Raw genomic sequence first — 18,653 nt, forward strand, 5'->3', positions numbered from 1 at the left:
TTAGAAAAACGGTGAGCAAAACAATGACTTGGAGACTAGGACAGTGAAGGAGCAAATGGTATATAAACCTATGCAAGAGTCCACAATGAACATTATCCAACAGCTCACCATCACACCATCTTCACACTCACTACATTCACTTCTAATCCCAACTCATAACTTTTAATCTTAACCGATCCTCCCTCTAATCACTCAAAATGCGTTACAACTTCATCGCCGTTACCCTCGCCTGCTTGGCCACATCGGTCATCAGCGCGCCCCTGCCTCAGTTGGACAGCATTGTGGGCTCAATCACCAGCCCATCTGCTGGCATTGGAAACACCATCGCAGGCAACGGTGTTGGCAACGGAAACGGGAACGGAAACGGCAACACTGCAGGAGTAAGCAAAGTCCTTCTCACACCGTCTCAAACAACTACTTACCCTATCTACAGAACGGCAACGGCAACAGCAATGAGGCTGGCACCGGCAACACTGCGGGCAACGGCAACACCTTGAACGGACGCCAGACTATTCCTACCATCCCAACCATCCCAACCGTCTCCGGTCTCCCGACTATTCCTTCGGGCATTCCCAGCATCCCCAGCGTTCCTAGCATCCCAAGCATCCCGAGTGTGCCCAGCATCCCTGGTGCCATCCCATCAGTTCTCCCCAGCATCCCATCAGTTCTTCCCAGCGTTCCATCCACCCCCAGCCTGCCCATTCGTCAACTCGCGGGTCTTGACACAATCACCAACACTGTTGGCTCGATCACCAGCCCCGCTGCTGGTAACGGAAACACCATCACTGGCAACGGTGCTGGTAACGGAAACGGCAATGGAAACGGAAACTCCGCCGGGTAAGTCGAAGTTCTACGACACTACCATATCACTCAGCTAACACTCCAATCTAGTAACGGCAACGGCAACGGAAACACTGCTGGATCCGACAACACTGCCGGCAACGGCAACACCGTCAACGTGAGTCCATCAGTATCCCTGAGCCCAAGTGTTAGGTTGGTCTGGCCTTGGGCTCAAAAACATACCAGTACTAACACATTCAACAGCTTGACTAAGCGTTTCTCCGCATAAGCGTGCTTCGAAGGTCTGCGCATTTTGATATCCCCTCGGAGCGATTTTTTGTATTCTCATCGATGGTGTAATTGGTCATATAAAAGCATAGTAATACTACCTCCTATACTTTACCTATCTCATGTACCTGACCCCACCTGACTCCTGTTCTTTTTGGCATGATACTTGCTTTCTGTCTCGACCTTTCCATGTTGCTATAGAACGCAACAAACGAAACATAGCAAAAGCGGAATTTCTGACTCACTATATGAAGCAAACTCTCCAACTATTTATGTGTGTTTTCATGAGACTTTGCAATGATACATTTTGCTGGCTCGGATAGACAAGAGTTTTGACGCTTTCAGCCGACCGAAAGATCAAGACCAAATATGCAGTCATTTGATGACTCTTGAAATGATATGAGGATAAAGGTCCCCATCAACGACTTTAGTTACCAGTTATTTGTTATGTACGTACTGTTCTACTATTTGTTTATACCACCTTGGAAAGAGATAGGGAACACTGTTGAGTTTAGCTGAATAAATATCGATACTTCTCAGACACCCGTATGGTAAGGTTTCGAGAAGCATCATGCGCCCGGTAACTATTAGTCACAGTTCGCGACAACATCAACAAAGAAGCAGAGCCAATTAACAGTCTCTCGACGACTAGCCGCTCAATATACCAGTGCGAGTACGCGAGTTCGAGGCCCCGAACATCCGCAGGGTGAATTCGTACTTGCGTCACACTTTTTCCATCTACCTCTAGACCAATTTAGCGAACAAAACACATTTGTCGTCGTCGACATACTCGGTCCTTCTCCCAAGGTTCACACGATATGTCCTCGTTCGTCGCAAGTCGGGCATATATCTCCCTCCTTCTGAGGTGTACACGAGAGCCCTTCACGACTCGGCGCGAATATCTCCAGAGCACCATGGAAACTCAAACACTCCATAGATAGTATCTCCTCTGTCAGAACGTGTCTTCGAGATCAGATTTTAACGTCAGGTAGTCTACAGATTATCTTGCTGTTGATGGATACCGTTCTATTCATTCTAGTTGTGATACTCAGGTTATTAGGTAAAACCTATTTATTGTGATCTATGCGTATTCAAAGTGACGATGTATGTGTATAATCATATATCGTAGGAAGTGCATTCCACTTACTAATACTTATTAGTTATTCGGATATATAGAGAGCACAATGTTTCAAGGTCCGTTGAACTGATATGGATGGATATCTTCGCTAAGATGGGAGTTTACCGAGGTTTGTGTATGGTGACTGGACCTGGTTGGGTTAAGTTGATCAAATGGTCGGAATGGATGAAATGAGTAAGAGGGTGGAGGCAGGTGGGCTGTTCATTGCGCTTACAGTGTTTGTGAAGTTGAAGAGTTAAAATCAGTGTTTTACCCAGACGGTTATTGTGATCAATTGAAGGTTGATGATAACATGTGAGAGCGTGGACGTGGAAGAAGTGGATATTGATAGGGGTATAAACACCAAGCTCTTCTCTCTCAAAACAAATTCTGATCCAATGGAAACACTGCTTGATCTCACATTTCATGCCACGCCACAAAAATCGTGCAGCCTCGAACGAGGATACCCAGAACGCGTGCAGATGCAAGTACGCGCCAACCTCCCACCAACAACAATCCGTCTCAAACCCTCACTTCACGACCGCCCACACCCACCATCTCCCTCTCCCTCAGACCCTCCCCCCTCCAATTCTTAAACTCCCTCGCCCCCACCCCCTCCTCAAACATACAATCAATCTCCAGCACACTCCTCCCCTTCATCTCCGGAATCACCGCCCAACTCACCCCCGCGCCCAGCAAACAAGTCGCCACATACGTGAAGCCGACCTTCCCCCTTAGATTCCCGCTATCGGGGTTGAAAATATACGGCAAAGCGACGCCCGCAGCGGCCGCCGAGAACGCCGAGACGAACCAGCCGAGGCCCTGCGTTTTAGCACGTAGCTGCAGTGACGACGTCTCGGCGGCGATAGCGAAGGATGCGGGCCAGACGCCGACGCCGGCGGTGACGATGGTTAGCATCATGGAGATGGCTGTCCACCTATGTAGTTGTTAGTTGATGTGTTTTGCTACGACAGGGGAAATAGAGGGGGACGTACCATGTAACAGCCGGCACGATGGGGAAGCAATTCGCAATCCCCATGGACAGCCAGAGCGCGGCGCAGATCAGCAGCGTGGAGATGACGAGGGTGCGGCGGCCGACGCGCGCAACGACCCAGACGGAAACACAGTTTGCGATGAGGCCGAGGACGATGCCGAGGATGAGGAAGATGATGGATATGCTTGCTTTCATGTTGATGAGCTGGAGGAAGTACGACGATTTGGCTAGGAGCTGCAGGCCGAAGACTGCGGGTAGTGCGTTCGCGAACATGACGATTAATGTGCGGCGCGAATTGCGTTTGTTGAAGCATTCCGCGTACGTGGCCTTGGACGTCTGCTCCTCGTGCTCGATGTCGCGGAGGAGCTTGTCGACGATGGCTTTTGTGTCTGCGCCCGGCGGATCCAGACGTGCTTGTGCTTTGTACGCTTTGTCTAGTTTGCGCTTGCGGACGTACCACGTCGGCGACTCTGGGATCAAGAAAGCGACGACGATCGGAATGAAGGAGAACGGCCACTGGGAGCCAAAAGCAATCGCATATCCGTTGTCTGCGTTCAGCGCCCCGAAAATAACAAGCGCGCCGGCCAGTTGTCCCAGGAGTGTGAAGACGGGGAAGAAAGCCATGCCTGAGCCTCGTAGCGCGGGGGGAAGGATCTCACTCATGTACGTCTGACATGCAGCCATGACGGCGCCAATTGCGCCTCCTTGGAAGAATTTGCCCATTAAGAAGGCCACGCGGCGGCCGGTGATGTCTGCTGGCAGATAAGAAATGTACATGACTGCGACTGCGAGGGCGGAAAGAAACGAGGAGGTAGCCAGAGCAAGACGACGCCCGATTCTATCTTGCATCCAGCCGCCGAAGAGAGAGCCCATCATCGCGCCAATGGGGGACGCAACATTCCAGAGAGCAAGCCAGGTAGCAGGCAGAATCCATTTATCGTCAGCTTCGAAGTATTCACCGAAGTCTTTTCTGGTGGTGCTGGTCAGCATCTGCGTATCCAACAGCAATCATGAGAAACCAAAAACCTACTGAAACAACGGCATGGCCGAAACCGTGCCCACAACCACATTATCATACCCATACAGCAGAATCGCAGACGTAAGCCCAAACGTAACATAAGTCACCTTGCGATACTTTTTCACATTCTGCCACAGCGAGCGCTGCTCGTCGTCGTCGACGCCGGCGGGCAGCCCACTCGACACACTATGCACCTGGGAGACTTGCTCCGTCGTAACAAAACTCGGGTCATCCTTCAGCACAAGGCTATTCGTATCGCTGTGCGCCATGGCGTTCTTCTCCAGCCCACAAGCAAGCAAGCAAGACGAACGAGATGTGGAGAAACAGAGTCAGAAGCAGAGTCAGAAACGCGACACATCAACGAAGATCACGGGCGCTAGCCAGTCTGATATAACCTCACATCAGGGCAATAGATACGGGCTGGCTGACAGATGCGGGGAGGGGGGGGGGGCAGTAGTAGCACAAAAAGCAACAAATCAACTGCCTTACCCCTTTCCAATTGCAGGCAAGACCGATCGGCGGGGACGCGCGCGCCCGTTTAGGTGGGCGTCGAGATGAAGAACGTTACCCGTTGGGGGCGTCAAGGCTGGCCGTCAGCCATTCCCGCGGTTGCCCCACCGTCGCACAGGACGCGAGCTGTCGTGTTCAGCGTTCGGATGGACTGCGGGGAGAAAGAACTGGATCGTTCATGTGTTTGCATGACACTGATACTGACACAGCGTGTGTGAGAAATGCACTGGTTTATTGAATTAATATATAATCGTGCTACAAGCGCGGTTCAGGAGTTTTCTCACGCCAAGTGATTGTCATGGTCTCGGCGGGCGGTAGGCATATCTGCAGGGTTCTGACTGATTGCTGTGCTGGGATCATGGTCTCGAAAATCCACGAACCAATACAGAGCCTTCCTGTCACTCCGCTTGGGATGGCAACGCATGTCCACGTTTCTTCATGCATATCGATCCTGCATTCTCCATCCTTCAGCAGCGCCACGCGCAGATCACCATGCAATGCAAAGCGCTCACAGCCCGACATGTGACACTCCACGTTCAACAGACGTAGGTCTGCACGACACGCACATGCCGTACAACCGATTCTCTAACCCATCACTCCAAAAACGACTTCACGGCGCCACCAACGTTCTTCAAATCGAGCAAGAACGTGTCGTGCCCGAAGATGCTCTTCTCCTCCCCAAGCTCGATATGCGTGACATTTTTATTGCCCGTGCGCTTCAGCGTCGTAGCAATCTCGCGCTGCTGCCACGCCGGGAAGAGAATGTCACTCGCCACGCCGAGAATGAGCGCGGGCGTGTTGGCCATGGGTCGCAGGCCAGCGACCAAGTCTGCCGGGGGCTCGTCAGTGGCTGCGGCTTGTGCGGCGTTCGCTTCGATCTCCGCTGGTTGCTCTTTCTCTTCGTAGGGCTTTTCGGGTAGCGTGAGACTACATGTATCGGTAGTGTTGTCTGTTGTGATGGCTTGGCCGTCGAGGTAAGCCTGCATCTTGCCGCTGTTTGCTTTTCGCAGCTCGTTGATGCGGGTGCGGTGTTCTTGGCCGAGGTCGAAGAGATCCATCGCCTTGGACACGTAGAGCAGGCTGTTGGGGTCGTACTCTAGACACCACTTCTCCCCCGCGTGGTCGAGATATGTCTCGATGAGGAAGTCGGGGCATAGCGCTGGAGGCCGCGACGGGTCTGCGCGCCGGCGGCCAAATCGTTGTTCCCACTCTGGACCGCTTCGGTATGTGACTGTTGCGATTTCACGAGCAAGTTTCATGCCGCCGTGTGGAGGAACGCCGTCGTAGTAGAAGCCTCGAGACCAGTTTGGATCCATCATCAGCACTATGAAGAGGTCAGCAAATCATACAACGCTGCTGAGCTTGCGAAACTTACCTTGTCGTTGTGTATGCCGCATAGCAATGCTGTACGGATGACTGCGCGCACACCCACTGATGCTAACCACACGACCCACACGCTCCGCAAACAGCGTCCCAGCCGCAAGACTCTGCATGCCCCCCATACTCGAGCCCACACTCGCATACAGCTTCTGAATGCCCAGATCATCCAGCAGGCGAAACTGCGCACGCACCATATCCTCCATTGTGAGTATTGGGAACCTCGTCGCATATCGCTCGCCGTTCGCGGGGTCTATCGATGACGGCCCTGTCGAGCCATAGCAACCCCCGACTACGTTCGTGCAAATAACATGGTACTTGTCCGTGTCCAGCGGTTTCCCAGGCCCAATGAACTTCTCCCACCACCCGGGTTGTGGATTTGCCTCTGTGCTGTGTGCATGGCTTGACGCCGAGAGGCCTGTATGCAGCAGAATCGCATTGCTCTTGTCCTTGTTCAGCGTCCCCCACGTCTCATACGCAACATTAAACTCAGCCAATATGCCGCCCCAGTCCAGCAATATGGGCTGTCGCGAGTGGAAGTTGAGCGTGTTTCCCGAGGTATACGACGGCTCGGGGCCCGAGAGCGAGCGCTTGGAGAGAGATGCGGAGCGGGACTCGTGCGCGTCGAGACATGGGAAGGAGAGAGCGGGGTTCGTCGAAGCAGGTTCGTCTTCCTGCACATGCTGAGCATTGCGCCGTGCCTGCTGGTGAATCCCTCTGACGGCCTGCTGTCTCGCCTGCAGCAATGATGGTTGTGGGGCCTTTCTCGCCCGGCATTGCAGCACAGTCGACGGTCGTGAGTTTCGCGCGACTGCGAGGACTCTACGTGTGACGTTCATGGCTGGTGATGGTGTCCGCAACGCGTTTGTGGGCGTTTGCACGGGTGGAGAAAAAGCATCGCAACTCCATTATGACGCGATGTCTCGCTATGGATTAATAACGCGTTCAATAGCTGTTTGAAATCAAAAGTTGGACCCAATGGCCTTGTCTAGAAATTGCGTGCTTTCGCTGCCGCCGCTCACGTGCGTCATACTAAAGTGTTTGTGGTGGACGTCCGACGTGCCGACGACTTTCATCCGATATCCCGAATACGTTCCCAGAAGATTCCGTGGGCGTTGCTGCAATCCATGGAATGGTTGGTCAACCTACTGATTTAGGAAAGTAGTGTTACTAATGGCCGAGGTCAGCAAAAGCACGCAAGATTTGTTTAAAAAAGAAAAACGCACTGGAGAAACGTACCAATGGTGCTGAGAAAAGCAAATTGAGAAAAATGTATTGAGGAAAACGAAGCAGTTGACAGGAAAATTGAACCTCCCTGATTAGGCAGGTAGCGTTTCGAAAGGCTGAGGCTTGCACAGCGGCGTAAAGTTTGATGAGAGGAGAAAATGCATTGAGCAAAACGATTGAGCAAACAATTGAGGAAAACGAGACAGCAATCGACAAGAAAGCAAACCTTCCCGATTAGGAAAGTGACGTTTGGAGAAATATCTTGCCGCTCGGAAATGCCTGTTCGAGCTAGGAATCATAGCTTTCTCCATGTGCTAAACTCATCTGACAATCATGAATTTATTGATGTAGCAATACTCATTCCTTCAAAAATAGATACATCATAAAATCATGCTATGGATTTATGCAACAGCCGTCATGTATATATCAAGGACTATTACATTTAGTCAAGCTCCCTCCCTCTGCGGCGTAATCTGTCTAAGGGATTGTTCTTCCTATCCATGAATATAATGACCTTGTCATCCTCGCACACTGACCCTACCGTTATCACTTTAATCACCACCACCTTCGCTTGAGTGGAGCACTACGCTGCTGTACCTTCGGCCAAGTGAAGCCTGACAGCACCCTGTTTGTAGGGCGTAGAGGCATTGAATGAGGGACAAGAGACGGAGAGGTCACAGTAGACAACAATGCCGGTGAGTTTGCAGGAGGCGATGGGAGTAGCATGTTCTGTGCAGACGTACCAGAGGATAATGATGCTGAGGTTGACGAGAGTAAAACAGCACTCTTGCTCGGTTTGGAGTCACAGTAGGAATGTCCCGACGGTGCAGTGGTGGTGTTCATACCCTCTTGTGGATGTGGTAACTTACCAGATATCATCGTCGAAAAGGTCGATGCTGGGAGTACAAAGCTTGCAGACAATAGCTCCGGCGTGTAAGAGCTAGTTACCTCTTGGTCACTAGGAGGTGTTGGGGCTTCTAGAGAAGGTGCCCAAGTCGGCATTACTGGTATAACCCCTGCGTCGCTCGAGTAAGATTGGAATACCATCGTCTTGGCTGCACCATATGGAAGCCCGCTATGCGTTGGCGCTGGAGTACACTTGCCGTCTGGTCCTGCTGGATTAGCCGCCACAGGAACGTACTGGCCATTCCATGCGACATCGGCCACTGTCACACACCATGGGATGTTGTCGGCGAGTAGTTTTGAGATGGCTGCTGGGGTTATGGTTGGCGAAGATGGAACGTATACGGTCTGTGTGATCGTGGTAGTGGTTTTCTCGTCTCCCGGTGGTGCTGAATGTGCTAGTGAGTCTGTTGGATACACTGTGGTGATAACAGTCTTGATGACATGAGTTGTGCTTTGTAAAGTGAACGCCGAAGAAGGTGTTACCGCCGACATATTTGCTGGGAGATCCGGTACATCTAACATACCAGGACAAGTCAGGTCCGTGATACGAGGCTGTTTCGACGAAACATCGACAAGACCCCAATCAGGCTGGTCTGTCTGCGTATCTCGCGACAGCTCGAACCAGAATGTGTTGTATTTTCCGAATATAGAGCATCCTACCTCTTTCCAATACTGTTGATAGTTCTCAGTACTTGCAGCAGCCTCCCCCCTCTGAGGACCTTCAAAAGGCCAACCTGTCTCCGCAATCCATATAGGAGTGTCGCCAGCTCGACGTTCGACATCTTCGAGTGAGCTGAGAAAGCTTTCCTTTGCGTCTGCGATGCTTTCGTTGTTCCAGTAAGGGTAGACGGTCACACCTACGAAATCTGCGACATCATCGTTCACCACAGCATACTGTGCTGTGTCGATATGTCCGATTGGTTTTCCTTCCATGTACTGTGCGAAGGGAGACATGGCGATGTCTTTTTTTACTTTGCTAATGGTTACTGAGAGCATGTCTGCTGCAAGGCCCGAGGCGGTGGGTACGTTGTTCCAACGAAACACATCTTCATTCCCAACAGAGAGCCCGATGATGAGGTCGGAGAGATTTTGACCATGTTTTTCGAAGCCCTTCCCGAGCGCGATCATCTCATTCTTGATCATTTCGTCAGGCGAATCGCCTCTTGTGGCTGGTGAAACCCAGAAGCCAAGCAGAAGTGATGTGTTCGTCGCAACGGCAGCATCGAAAGCTTCAGTGGGATCGTTCAACGTACCATCTGTTTTACAAGTGAACAAGCGGGCGCTGTCAAAAGGTATTGTGGTATTGATACTAGAAGCTAACTTGAAGTTTTCGGCAAAGTCGGCCTCGTATTTGGCGTCGCCCTCCGACCAGAAGGCGCCATAGTTGAAGCCTGTATAGACCCGACTTGCGACCGGCGCAAGCCATTGAGAGAGGAGTAAGAACTTGTGTACTTTGATCATTGTGTGTGGGGTTTCTCAACAAGCGTAGATCTGAGAAATTGAGGTATATAGCTGACAAGAGCGCGCGGACAATGAAACAACAGACATGCTAAATCAAATGATCGGTGGCATTGAATGGTTGTGAAGGTCGGGGACCGAAGATGTGATGGAACGCAAGGAGTGACTGGAAGATGACATTGAATAGCTCGAAAGTTTATGCACAACGCCTTCTTGGTAGCTTACAGTGAAGTGCACCGCACCGAGGAGTGAATCAGCTATTCATGTCATTAAGGTATTTCCATACGAGTATCGCCTGTGGTGATGGCGAGGACGTCTAAGCAGATGATCGCCAACAAAAGCAATTCATGGCGCTAATCTCGCGGTTGTGAACGGATGCTCGAGAGCGTTGTGATGCGCATATTGAATGACCTGAGCCATCTCCTGCCATGAATTTCAATGGAATGAATGGCTGGAGGACAAAACGAAGTTTGTTGACGAAAATAGGTCTATCCCAAGCGATGACGGACAATACAAATCACGTCGGTGCTGATTGGCTGGTCGGAAATACGAGCAGCTCCGCGACCTCCGAGGTCGCCGCGACACACAAAAAGTACTCGAAAGATCCTGGGGAAGTGTGTAGTCCGCCACCATGTCTCTCGCACGCTTTGGAGGAGCGCTTTCGCGCGCAAAGTGCTCGTCACGGGCTCAATGGCAATCTGCGTAAACCCACCCACTGCAATATCTCCATATAATGCCTCATAATACTCACATCTCTCAGACGATGCCTCTCGAGCTTCGCACCCCGCTACGCCAGAGCCGACAATGAGCTCAACTCGGTCAGCAAGGTCATCACACAGCCCAAGTCGCAGGGAGCCTCGCAGGCCATGTTGTACGCTACAGGCATGGACGAGCAGGACATGAACAAGGCCCAGGTCGGCATCTCGTCGGTCTGGTACTCGGGCAACCCATGTAACATGCATCTCCTGGACCTTAACCACAAGGTGAAGGAGGGCGTGGAGAGGGCAGGTCTCCTGGGCATGCAGTTCAACACCATTGGCGTCAGTGACGGTATCTCCATGGGCACCAAGGGCATGCGTTACTCGCTGCAGTCGCGTGAGATCATCGCCGACTCGATCGAGACGGTCATGGGCGGTCAGTGGTATGATGCGAACATCTCCATCCCGGGATGCGACAAGAACATGCCTGGTGTCATTATGGCCATGGGCCGTGTGAACAGGCCCTCGCTTATGGTCTACGGCGGAACCATCCAGCCAGGCTGCGCGAAGACACTCGAGAACCAGACTATCGACATCGTCTCCGCCTTCCAAGCGTACGGACAGTTCATCACAGGCGAGATCAACGAAGATCAGCGTTTCGATATCATCAGGCATGCGTGCAACGGTCAGGGTGCGTGTGGAGGCATGTACACAGCGAACACCATGGCTACAGCCATTGAGACAATGGGCATGTCGCTGCCTGGCTCGTCTTCGAACCCTGCCAACTCAAAGGCCAAGATGCTGGAATGTCTGGCTGCAGGAGGCGCCATCAAGAACCTGTTGAAGGAGGATATTCGACCAAGTGACATCCTCACCAGGCAAGCTTTCGAGAACGCCATGGTCGTCATCAGCATCACTGGTGGTTCGACCAACGCTGTTCTCCATTTGATCGCTATTGCAGATTCTGTTGGTCTCAAACTCACCATCGACGACTTCCAGAGCGTGAGCGACCGTATTCCTCTCCTGGCTGATCTCAAGCCATCTGGCAAGTACGTCATGGCCGACATTCACGACATTGGTGGTACTCCTGCCCTCCTGAAGTTCTTGCTCAGGGAGGGTCTCCTAGATGGTAGCCAGATGACCGTCACCGGCAAGACCCTGAAGGAGAACCTGGACAAAGCCAGGGACTTCCCAGCTGACCAGAAGATCATTCGACCCCTCAGCCAACCTATCAAGGAGACTGGCCATTTGCAGATTCTAAGAGGCTCGCTGGCCCCTGGAGGCTGTGTGGGCAAGATCACCGGCAAGGAGGGCACACAATTCACCGGCAAGGCTAAGTGCTACGATGCTGAGGATGACTTCATCACCGCCCTCGAGCGTGGCGAGATCAAGAAGGGCGAGAAGACTGTCGTTGTCATCCGCTACGAAGGCCCCAAGGGTGGTCCCGGAATGCCGGAGATGCTGAAGCCCAGTTCCGCCATCATGGGTGCGGGTCTCGGCAAAGACGTCGCTCTGATCACAGATGGTCGCTTCAGCGGTGGTAGCCACGGCTTCTTGATCGGCCACATCGTGCCCGAAGCCCAAGAGGGTGGGCCTATTGGTCTCGTCAGGGACGGCGATGAGATCACGATTGATTCCGACTCGAATGAGTTAAACATCGGCGTGAGCGAGCAGGAGCTCGAACAGAGGAGGAAGGATTGGAAGGCACCTGAGCTGAAGTACAGCAAGGGTACGCTATTCAAGTACGCTAGGTTCGTCAAGGATGCTAGCCAAGGTTGTGTCACCGACTCGGCGTAGTGCTCTCCAAGATGTCACCTTTCTTGTTCAATCTTGTATGCATATCTTGTCAGTCTATTGGATCATGGAAAAGGTTACTGCGAGGAGTTTGGTTTGTGGATCTAAGGTCAACAGCGGCGGCTGCCGTTTCGAAAAATTACATGTCCTTCCACCTACTGCGTTACCCTTTGATCCCCAATGGACTTGCTTATCCAAACCCCTCTCTACAAAACTTCGATCGCTAACACAGCGGATGACTTATGTAAGTGCCGAAAACTGGCCGGGCACCCAGATATGTTCTTTTCCCAGTGGGAATGTACGTTCAACCCCGCTGTCTATGCGTTGTCAGGTTGTCGCAACAACAAATACCCAGAATTGTGTTGGAGGACTAAGATTGACTAGACCTGACTCAGTGACGTGCATAATTCTCTGGTTCCAAACGTGTGGCGCACTTAGTGCGCTCACCCTATTGGTCAGACGATCCTACATCACTCGCAGTCATCTCGTTTGTAGAGAATTGTAGGAAATGGGGGTCCCAATTCTTCCCATTCCAGCTCCAATTCTTGAAAACCCCCTATATGATAGCTGTTGGCTCTCCTCTCTGTTCTTCATCCACAGCACCTGCTACAAACTTTCCAGCTTTCATACCAGCGCTCTTCTCGATTTATTACTGTCCTGTCACTTTCATTCTATTGTTGGACCAAACTCATAATAATGGATCCGTGGGACGGCCAAGTTGCGAACTCAATGACGTCTTCTGAGGCGGACGCAGAAACCTCATTACCGTCAACTACATTGACAACGCCGCCTCCTACCGAGGCTCGTGAATTGTTTACCGCAAGTGAAAGCTCCAAGCCGTCTCGACCGCAAACAACTCGAATTCCATATGCGCTTTCAAGTCAATCTTCCGAAACGATAGTCGGCGACGAATACAATGCAGCCATTACGGAATCGTCGTGGTCCGGAACAACGTACACAGAGGACAATCAGGTTCGTTCTGTATCGTTGTTAGACAACGAACTCGTTACTCGCTCGCGGCCAGGGTCAGAAAACATCATATCAACCCCTGATCTTCCGGTTGTTGCAGGTCTCAAGACATCGTTATCGACGAATAATGCACCTTCATCAGCCTCTCCAATACTAGGCTCTCTACCCACTCGACAGCGTTCGACAAATATCCCTAAGTTCGGAACAAGCCGCGATACTGTTCGACATAGAAAACTTCAAGATTTGACGAAGCACAATCAGTTGGAACGTGGCTCAGCACCATGGTCTGTGTACAACTTACGGGTAAGTCTGGAGCCTTTGTGCCTTCGGACCTTGTGTCACTAACAGTGATTAAGACGCCTGGTACCGTGTGTGCGTTTTGTGCGGTTACCTTTACGGGCCCCCTTCACAAAGAGGATGCTATACGCCACACTCGCGACTTGCATCTCTCTCATCGGAAAAACCAGACGTCAAACCCCAAGCAGTTCGCAATGACCGAGACCTACGACATAGATATGGTTGCTCCTGGGTCGATCATTGCGGAGTGCAATCTGTCCACCAGAATGAGCGCAAATCGGAAGGATTTACGGCTCAGTGTTTCTCAGCCTCGTCTTGTCCCTTGTGACAACCGAGCCATACCAGAAAAGCAGCTTCTTTTCTTGTTGGATACCCTGGACCCGCAGGCTTGTATGGGGAGAGCAAATGACTTCTTCAATGGTCTCGACACCATCGTAGGGAACCTACTGGAGAGATGGTACGTATAATTCATATCTTTTATGAAACTTGGAACCAGCTGACAGAATATCTTCAAAAGCCCTGGTGACGTCGCGGTTCAAGGTATGCAACGCGCGCTTGCCCGTTTGGATCAGTTGTACCGACTCAACTTTGGCACCCCATCGTCATCGGATCAATGGTCTACCGCCACGGAGATATCGTACTCAAGCACCCGTAGCCCATCAGGTGATAACAGGGCCACGTCTTTGTCATACACAGGAGGCACGGGGTCTGCTGGAGGTCTCAATGACTGTCCGGATGAACCGGTCAAGTCAATCCCTAACGGTCAAGAACAACTGGTTCCAAATGCTCCTTTGAACGACTTGGACAACGGCAGCAAAAGAACTAAAGCAAAGTGCAAGAACCGACCCCTTGGTTGCCCCATCAAGAAGCACTACGTGATCCATAACCAGGTTTCCTCTTGTAACTTCACAGGAGCGGCTAATATGTGGGGAGTGGCCAAACACCTCAAATCGCTGGCTCACATACATTCTCTCCCCTTCTTAGCTCTTTGTCGGAACTGCTGGAAGTACACTAAGAGCGAAGTGGCATATCAGGAGGACCACCGACCTGGTCGATGCCAACATGCTGGCCAGCCTCGGGGTCCCAGGGTTGAGAAATACTGGTGTGATCTTTATATAGAGATATATCCTACGTTGGAGCGAATTCCACGCCCATGTGAGTTATCGCGCCAAGACTACGCGAAATTTGTATTGACTAAGTACGACAGTTGTCGACGACATGACATGGAGACCGGCAGCGTCAATGAGAAACACAGATACGATAGCAGTCAGAGACAACGATGATCTCGAACTTAATTTCAACAGCGCACCGGAATTTCAGTCTTTTTTAGAGTTTGAGCCAACGCATCTACCTGACGAACTTCCGATGGCATTCACTGTGCCAAACCAGACTCATCTCGTTACCATCGAAGCTGCCGAAGCCGCTGCGATCGAACTGTATTCTCAAATGTTTCTCGAGCACGTACATCAACCGTTCGATATAAACGACCATCACATGAGGCGTCTCATGGATCACGCGGACGAAACAGACGTGAATGCGTTCTCCAATGCGTTTCGTACAAGACTCCACCAACTGATCCAGTCGTCCCGTCAACAACAACTGGAAGGAGTGATACCAGACCTTATATTACCTCCTGCGCCGGAAATCTTCACATCGCACGCTCTCGGCGATCACGATCGTTGGTTAGAACAATTCCCAGTTCCAGAGGAAATGATCAATGCCACGCCTCCGTATCAGTTTCTTCCCGATGAGCAACTCTCAGTTGATCACGGCCCGTACCAAGACATTGAGTCATTGGACTTTCTATATACTGGTCTCACATTTGACCCGGAATCCGACTTCCCACCAACGCAATACCCCATGGGGCCAATAAGCCTCGATGGAACTCAGACAACGATCTCTGTGTAGTTTGGGTTTGTAACTCTCTCACATTTCGCATGACGTTCCTAAGAAGCATAACAAGTGTATCACTGTAGGCTACGACAAAAGGATGGGCTGTATCACGACTTCATGGCAAACAAGAAAGTCTCGTTTCATTTGGGGGTTTTCGTCTTGACCTTTAATGTTTGTACCCTAAAATATCAGATACTAGAATTCCGATTTAGAGAAATAGTATTCTTCACGAAGCATGTCTCGCCCCGCCAAATCCTAAACGTTCCAAGGCATCCAGCCCCCAAAGCGCCCAGTGACCGACCAACTGGCGTCTGGTTTGGCGGTCATTTCGGCGACTAGCTCAGCGAAACGGCTCTCGGCCTTGCGGGGCATCGCACAGAGAGCCACAATCACCGTTTCCAGCTGTATTTCGCGTCTACCATTGTGCATGAGATTGCCCACTGTGCTATGTTCTGGGCACATGAATACCCAGGTCGCGAACCCTTGTACCACCCCGGCAATGTAGCTTCAGAGGGCTTGAGCACACACGACCTTCTCGAGGCTGGTTTTGCGTGGGAGCTGTTTGCGTTCGGGGGGATGTCGATATCGCTTAGTCTGGCTATGATGGATAATCATGATGTGCTTGTAATGTGCCATGCGTCTCAAGACCAGGACCACATAATTTGTCGGATTGACTTGGGTTGTTTCAATGTATTGATAGTGAAGTGGGTAGATGCGTGGTTCCTGGAGAAAACGCGGGAACGCATTGCGAAAGAAGGCCATGCCTTCATGGTCTGAGATGCGAAGCGGATGAAATACCTAAGAGGTAATGCGAAGGCTGCGATCCTTGTCGAAGGTGCCAAGAAGCATAACGTCGTCCTGAAGGACGAAAGAGAGCGGAAAGACTTTGTCTTCGAGACGTGTGGCAGTAATGGCTAAGTCGTACAGTCAAGGTCTGCAAGCAGTATTTCAGCGATATATCAGGAATCGTGGTACTGTCGGTTTCATTCTAGCGGCGTCTTCTTTACTGTAGAGAGCATGTATCAAAGCTACTTTGTTGATCTTCAGTTGCTCTGAGTGGCCCACGACGATCCTTTCGTAGCTTTACCAAATCGCACTGGGCGTCGAAGAACACGAGTGGTGAAAGTCTCTAACGTCTGGTGCGCACAACGCGCCAGGCAACAACCTAAACCAGATCGATAGATAGGATATCGAAATACAAAGCCGACAGTGAGGCATATCAATGCTTTATCGTGGTCCACAAGCGCCGGTGAGTATTGCAGTCGAAACCCAGCGTCCTCATCCAATCAATCGCCGCGCCACATGCATGGCTGCATATGTACCACATTTCCCCTCATCATCAAGGCACCCAAAAAGTTCAGCCTCGTCAACATCCAGCTACAAAAAGCAACTTAAATCCAAACCATACCTCCTCTCAAAACAACACAGCTTGGGAATCAACCAAACCGACACCACCAACGCCATGTCAGAAGCCATCATCGCCTGGATCGCTGAGCATCCCTACCAAACATTCTTCCATGTGGTAAACGGTGTCGTTCTTCTCACACCCGCTGCTGCCACTGTTCCGATCTTTGCTACGCTAGGACTAAGTGCTGGTGGACCTGTTGGAGGTATGTCGCACCATTGGTTCAGCTTCCTCTTACAACGACTAACATCAATCAGGCTCGGCGGCAGCGGCGATTATGAGTTATTTCAGCTTCGTGCCTGCTGGAGGCATATATGCCATGGCTCAGAGCGCGGCTATGGGTGGTTACGGGGCGAGCATTGCTGCTGGTGCGGCGCAGGCTGGAGCTGTTGTTAGTTCGGCGGCGGCGTACTTGATGGGCCGATAGGGTTGCGATGGTGGAGTTTGTTCTGTGGTTCTGTGGTTATAGAAATAGAAGTTCTACGTTAGTTACTCATCGTCCTCTTCCTCACAAGACACGCTTTCGCTTTCGCTCTCATCGCCACGTCCAGTTTCAGAACATATCCTTACTGTTCTATCGGGATTTGTCTTCTTCCTCTCTACCGTAGGCAACCAGGCCCTAACGGACAGTACTTTTCTGACGTAGTGCGAACATTGCACTTCTTTAATCCATAGTTGATCGTCCTTGCAATTATGTTCAATCATGGCATCTGCTTTCAGCTCGTCGACGGTACATCGAATTATACCACTGGAGATGTGAGCAACATCGACATTTGTTTCGAGAGTGACTTTCGAAATGGTGGAAAGGTGTTGAAGGAACACATGTCTGCGAAGCTTTCAATTTGGACTGTTCAGGTACAGCTTGCGAACGAGCCAATGACATCAGGACCTCGGTTGTTCTATTAGGCTAAGCACCATGCACGTGATGTAAGCCAACAGGTATATACACATTCCCAAACTCTGTAAGCTGAACGTTCTCTAACTCTACTATAGCTAAAGTCTTCACATAACCACAGTCGAACCATCATCCTCACCAGAGAATACATCATTCAACACCGACCATGGAGCCCTCGATAACACCCCCACCCACCACCATCTCAAAGCCGCTCTCCGAGTTCCAAACCGTAGGCCACAACACCTATCTCTGGACTCCTCCTACTACCAAAGCCACCACCAAACCACCATTTATCCTACTCTTCTCATGGAACGCCGCCGCCGCAAAACACATCGCAAAATACACCTTCTCTTACCAAACGCGATTCCCCACATCTCAAATCCTGCTGATCCGCTGTGAAACAGCGGACATATTCCGCCACACCACTTCCAGCGCAAAGTTACTCCAGCCCGCCATAGAAATTGTCTCCTCGCACACCCAGGATGGTGGAGAGGTGCTGGTACACAGTTTCTCCAATGGGGGCGGGAACCAAGTCAACGAGTTTGCCAAAGCGTGGAAAAGGAGATTTGGGACAATGATGCCGATGCGGTGTCACATTATGGACTCTAGTCCCACGAAGGGGCCATGGATGAAGAGTCATGCTGCGATTGCGGCGTCGTTGCCGAAGACGTGGGGGTGGAGGATGTTTGGGGGCGTGTTGGTGCATTTGCTTCTTGTGCTGACGTTTGTGACTAACGTGGTGATGTGGAAGGAGAATAAGATGGTTGTACTGTGTCGGGAGATAAATGATGAGCAGGTGTTTGATAGGAGTGTGCCGAGGGTGTATTTGTATAGTCGCACGGATCAAATGGTGGGGTGGGAGGAGGTTGAGGAGCATGCAGCGATTGCGAAACGGAAGGGGTTTGATGTGACCATGGTGAGGTTCGAAAAGAGTGCGCACTGTGGACATGTGAGGGAAGATGAGGGGAAGTATTGGGATGCGGTGTTGGAGGCATGGAAGGCAGGACCGGGAGAGAGATAGATTTGG

At 51.2% G+C, this 18,653-nt stretch overlaps 8 protein-coding genes across 8 annotated transcripts; 5 read left to right on the top strand and 3 right to left on the bottom strand.

The window, feature by feature from the left end:
• Positions 1–197: 197 nt before the first annotated feature.
• P153DRAFT_388820 (uncharacterized protein) lies at positions 198–1,069 on the top strand (the record flags this gene model as incomplete). Its single annotated transcript, XM_033670786.1, has 4 exons — positions 198–380; positions 434–837; positions 892–993; positions 1,045–1,069. The coding sequence occupies 4 exons, from the start codon at positions 198–200 to the stop codon at positions 1,067–1,069; spliced, it is 714 nt and encodes a 237-aa protein (XP_033520463.1).
• A 1,080-nt stretch (positions 1,070–2,149) lies between these two features.
• On the bottom strand, positions 2,150–4,617 carry P153DRAFT_425275 (MFS general substrate transporter; the record flags this gene model as incomplete). Its single annotated transcript, XM_033672533.1, has 4 exons — positions 4,210–4,617; positions 3,181–4,149; positions 2,761–3,122; positions 2,150–2,214 (listed from the first exon to the last, which is right to left on the bottom strand). The coding sequence occupies exons 1-4, from the start codon at positions 4,464–4,466 to the stop codon at positions 2,150–2,152; spliced, it is 1,653 nt and encodes a 550-aa protein (XP_033520464.1). The 5' UTR covers positions 4,467–4,617.
• Positions 4,618–4,921: 304 nt separating this feature from the next.
• Positions 4,922–7,073, bottom strand: P153DRAFT_369440 (homoserine acetyltransferase). The gene is made up of 2 exons (XM_033668774.1): positions 6,083–7,073; positions 4,922–6,031 (listed from the first exon to the last, which is right to left on the bottom strand). The coding sequence occupies exons 1-2, from the start codon at positions 6,921–6,923 to the stop codon at positions 5,301–5,303; spliced, it is 1,572 nt and encodes a 523-aa protein (XP_033520465.1). The 5' UTR covers positions 6,924–7,073; the 3' UTR covers positions 4,922–5,300.
• A 680-nt stretch (positions 7,074–7,753) lies between these two features.
• Positions 7,754–10,115, bottom strand: P153DRAFT_399538 (glycoside hydrolase family 17 protein; the record flags this gene model as incomplete). Its single annotated transcript, XM_033671738.1, has 3 exons — positions 8,181–10,115; positions 7,909–8,097; positions 7,754–7,848 (listed from the first exon to the last, which is right to left on the bottom strand). Exons 1-3 carry the CDS (start codon positions 9,676–9,678, stop codon positions 7,754–7,756), a joined length of 1,782 nt encoding a protein of 593 aa, XP_033520466.1. The 5' UTR covers positions 9,679–10,115.
• A 168-nt stretch (positions 10,116–10,283) lies between these two features.
• On the top strand, positions 10,284–12,535 carry P153DRAFT_399539 (dihydroxy-acid dehydratase). Its single transcript, XM_033671739.1, has 2 exons — positions 10,284–10,377; positions 10,436–12,535. Exons 1-2 carry the CDS (start codon positions 10,307–10,309, stop codon positions 12,168–12,170), a joined length of 1,806 nt encoding a protein of 601 aa, XP_033520467.1. The 5' UTR covers positions 10,284–10,306; the 3' UTR covers positions 12,171–12,535.
• Positions 12,536–12,863: 328 nt separating this feature from the next.
• P153DRAFT_433875 (uncharacterized protein) lies at positions 12,864–15,480 on the top strand (the record flags this gene model as incomplete). Its single annotated transcript, XM_033673049.1, has 4 exons — positions 12,864–13,439; positions 13,493–13,890; positions 13,951–14,588; positions 14,641–15,480. The coding sequence occupies 4 exons, from the start codon at positions 12,864–12,866 to the stop codon at positions 15,339–15,341; spliced, it is 2,313 nt and encodes a 770-aa protein (XP_033520468.1). The 3' UTR covers positions 15,342–15,480.
• A 1,308-nt stretch (positions 15,481–16,788) lies between these two features.
• Positions 16,789–17,158, top strand: P153DRAFT_388826 (uncharacterized protein; the record flags this gene model as incomplete). Its single annotated transcript, XM_033670787.1, has 2 exons — positions 16,789–16,936; positions 16,989–17,158. 2 exons carry the CDS (start codon positions 16,789–16,791, stop codon positions 17,156–17,158), a joined length of 318 nt encoding a protein of 105 aa, XP_033520469.1.
• A 634-nt stretch (positions 17,159–17,792) lies between these two features.
• P153DRAFT_298727 (uncharacterized protein) lies at positions 17,793–18,647 on the top strand (the record flags this gene model as incomplete). The annotated part of the gene is made up of 1 exon (XM_033664227.1): positions 17,793–18,647. The coding sequence occupies one exon, from the start codon at positions 17,793–17,795 to the stop codon at positions 18,645–18,647; it is 855 nt and encodes a 284-aa protein (XP_033520470.1).
• Positions 18,648–18,653: the final 6 nt, after the last annotated feature.

The sequence above is a fragment of the Dothidotthia symphoricarpi genome (genome assembly GCF_010015815.1).
Source record: "Dothidotthia symphoricarpi CBS 119687 unplaced genomic scaffold P153scaffold_18, whole genome shotgun sequence".
NCBI lineage: Eukaryota > Fungi > Ascomycota > Dothideomycetes > Pleosporales > Dothidotthiaceae > Dothidotthia > Dothidotthia symphoricarpi.

Bases quoted from the DNA above. Each gene is read 5' to 3' on its own strand.
- P153DRAFT_399539 (XM_033671739.1), top strand. From the start codon at position 10,307: ATGTCTCTCGCACGCTTTGGAGGAGCGCTTTCGCGCGCAAAGTGCTCG. The intron at 10,378-10,435 runs GTAAACCCACCC...CACATCTCTCAG, and splicing joins CGGGCTCAATGGCAATCTGC to ACGATGCCTCTCGAGCTTCG.
- P153DRAFT_369440 (XM_033668774.1), bottom strand. From the start codon at position 6,923: ATGAACGTCACACGTAGAGTCCTCGCAGTCGCGCGAAACTCACGACCG. The intron at 6,032-6,082 runs GTAAGTTTCGCA...ACCTCTTCATAG, and splicing joins GCGGCATACACAACGACAAG to TGCTGATGATGGATCCAAAC.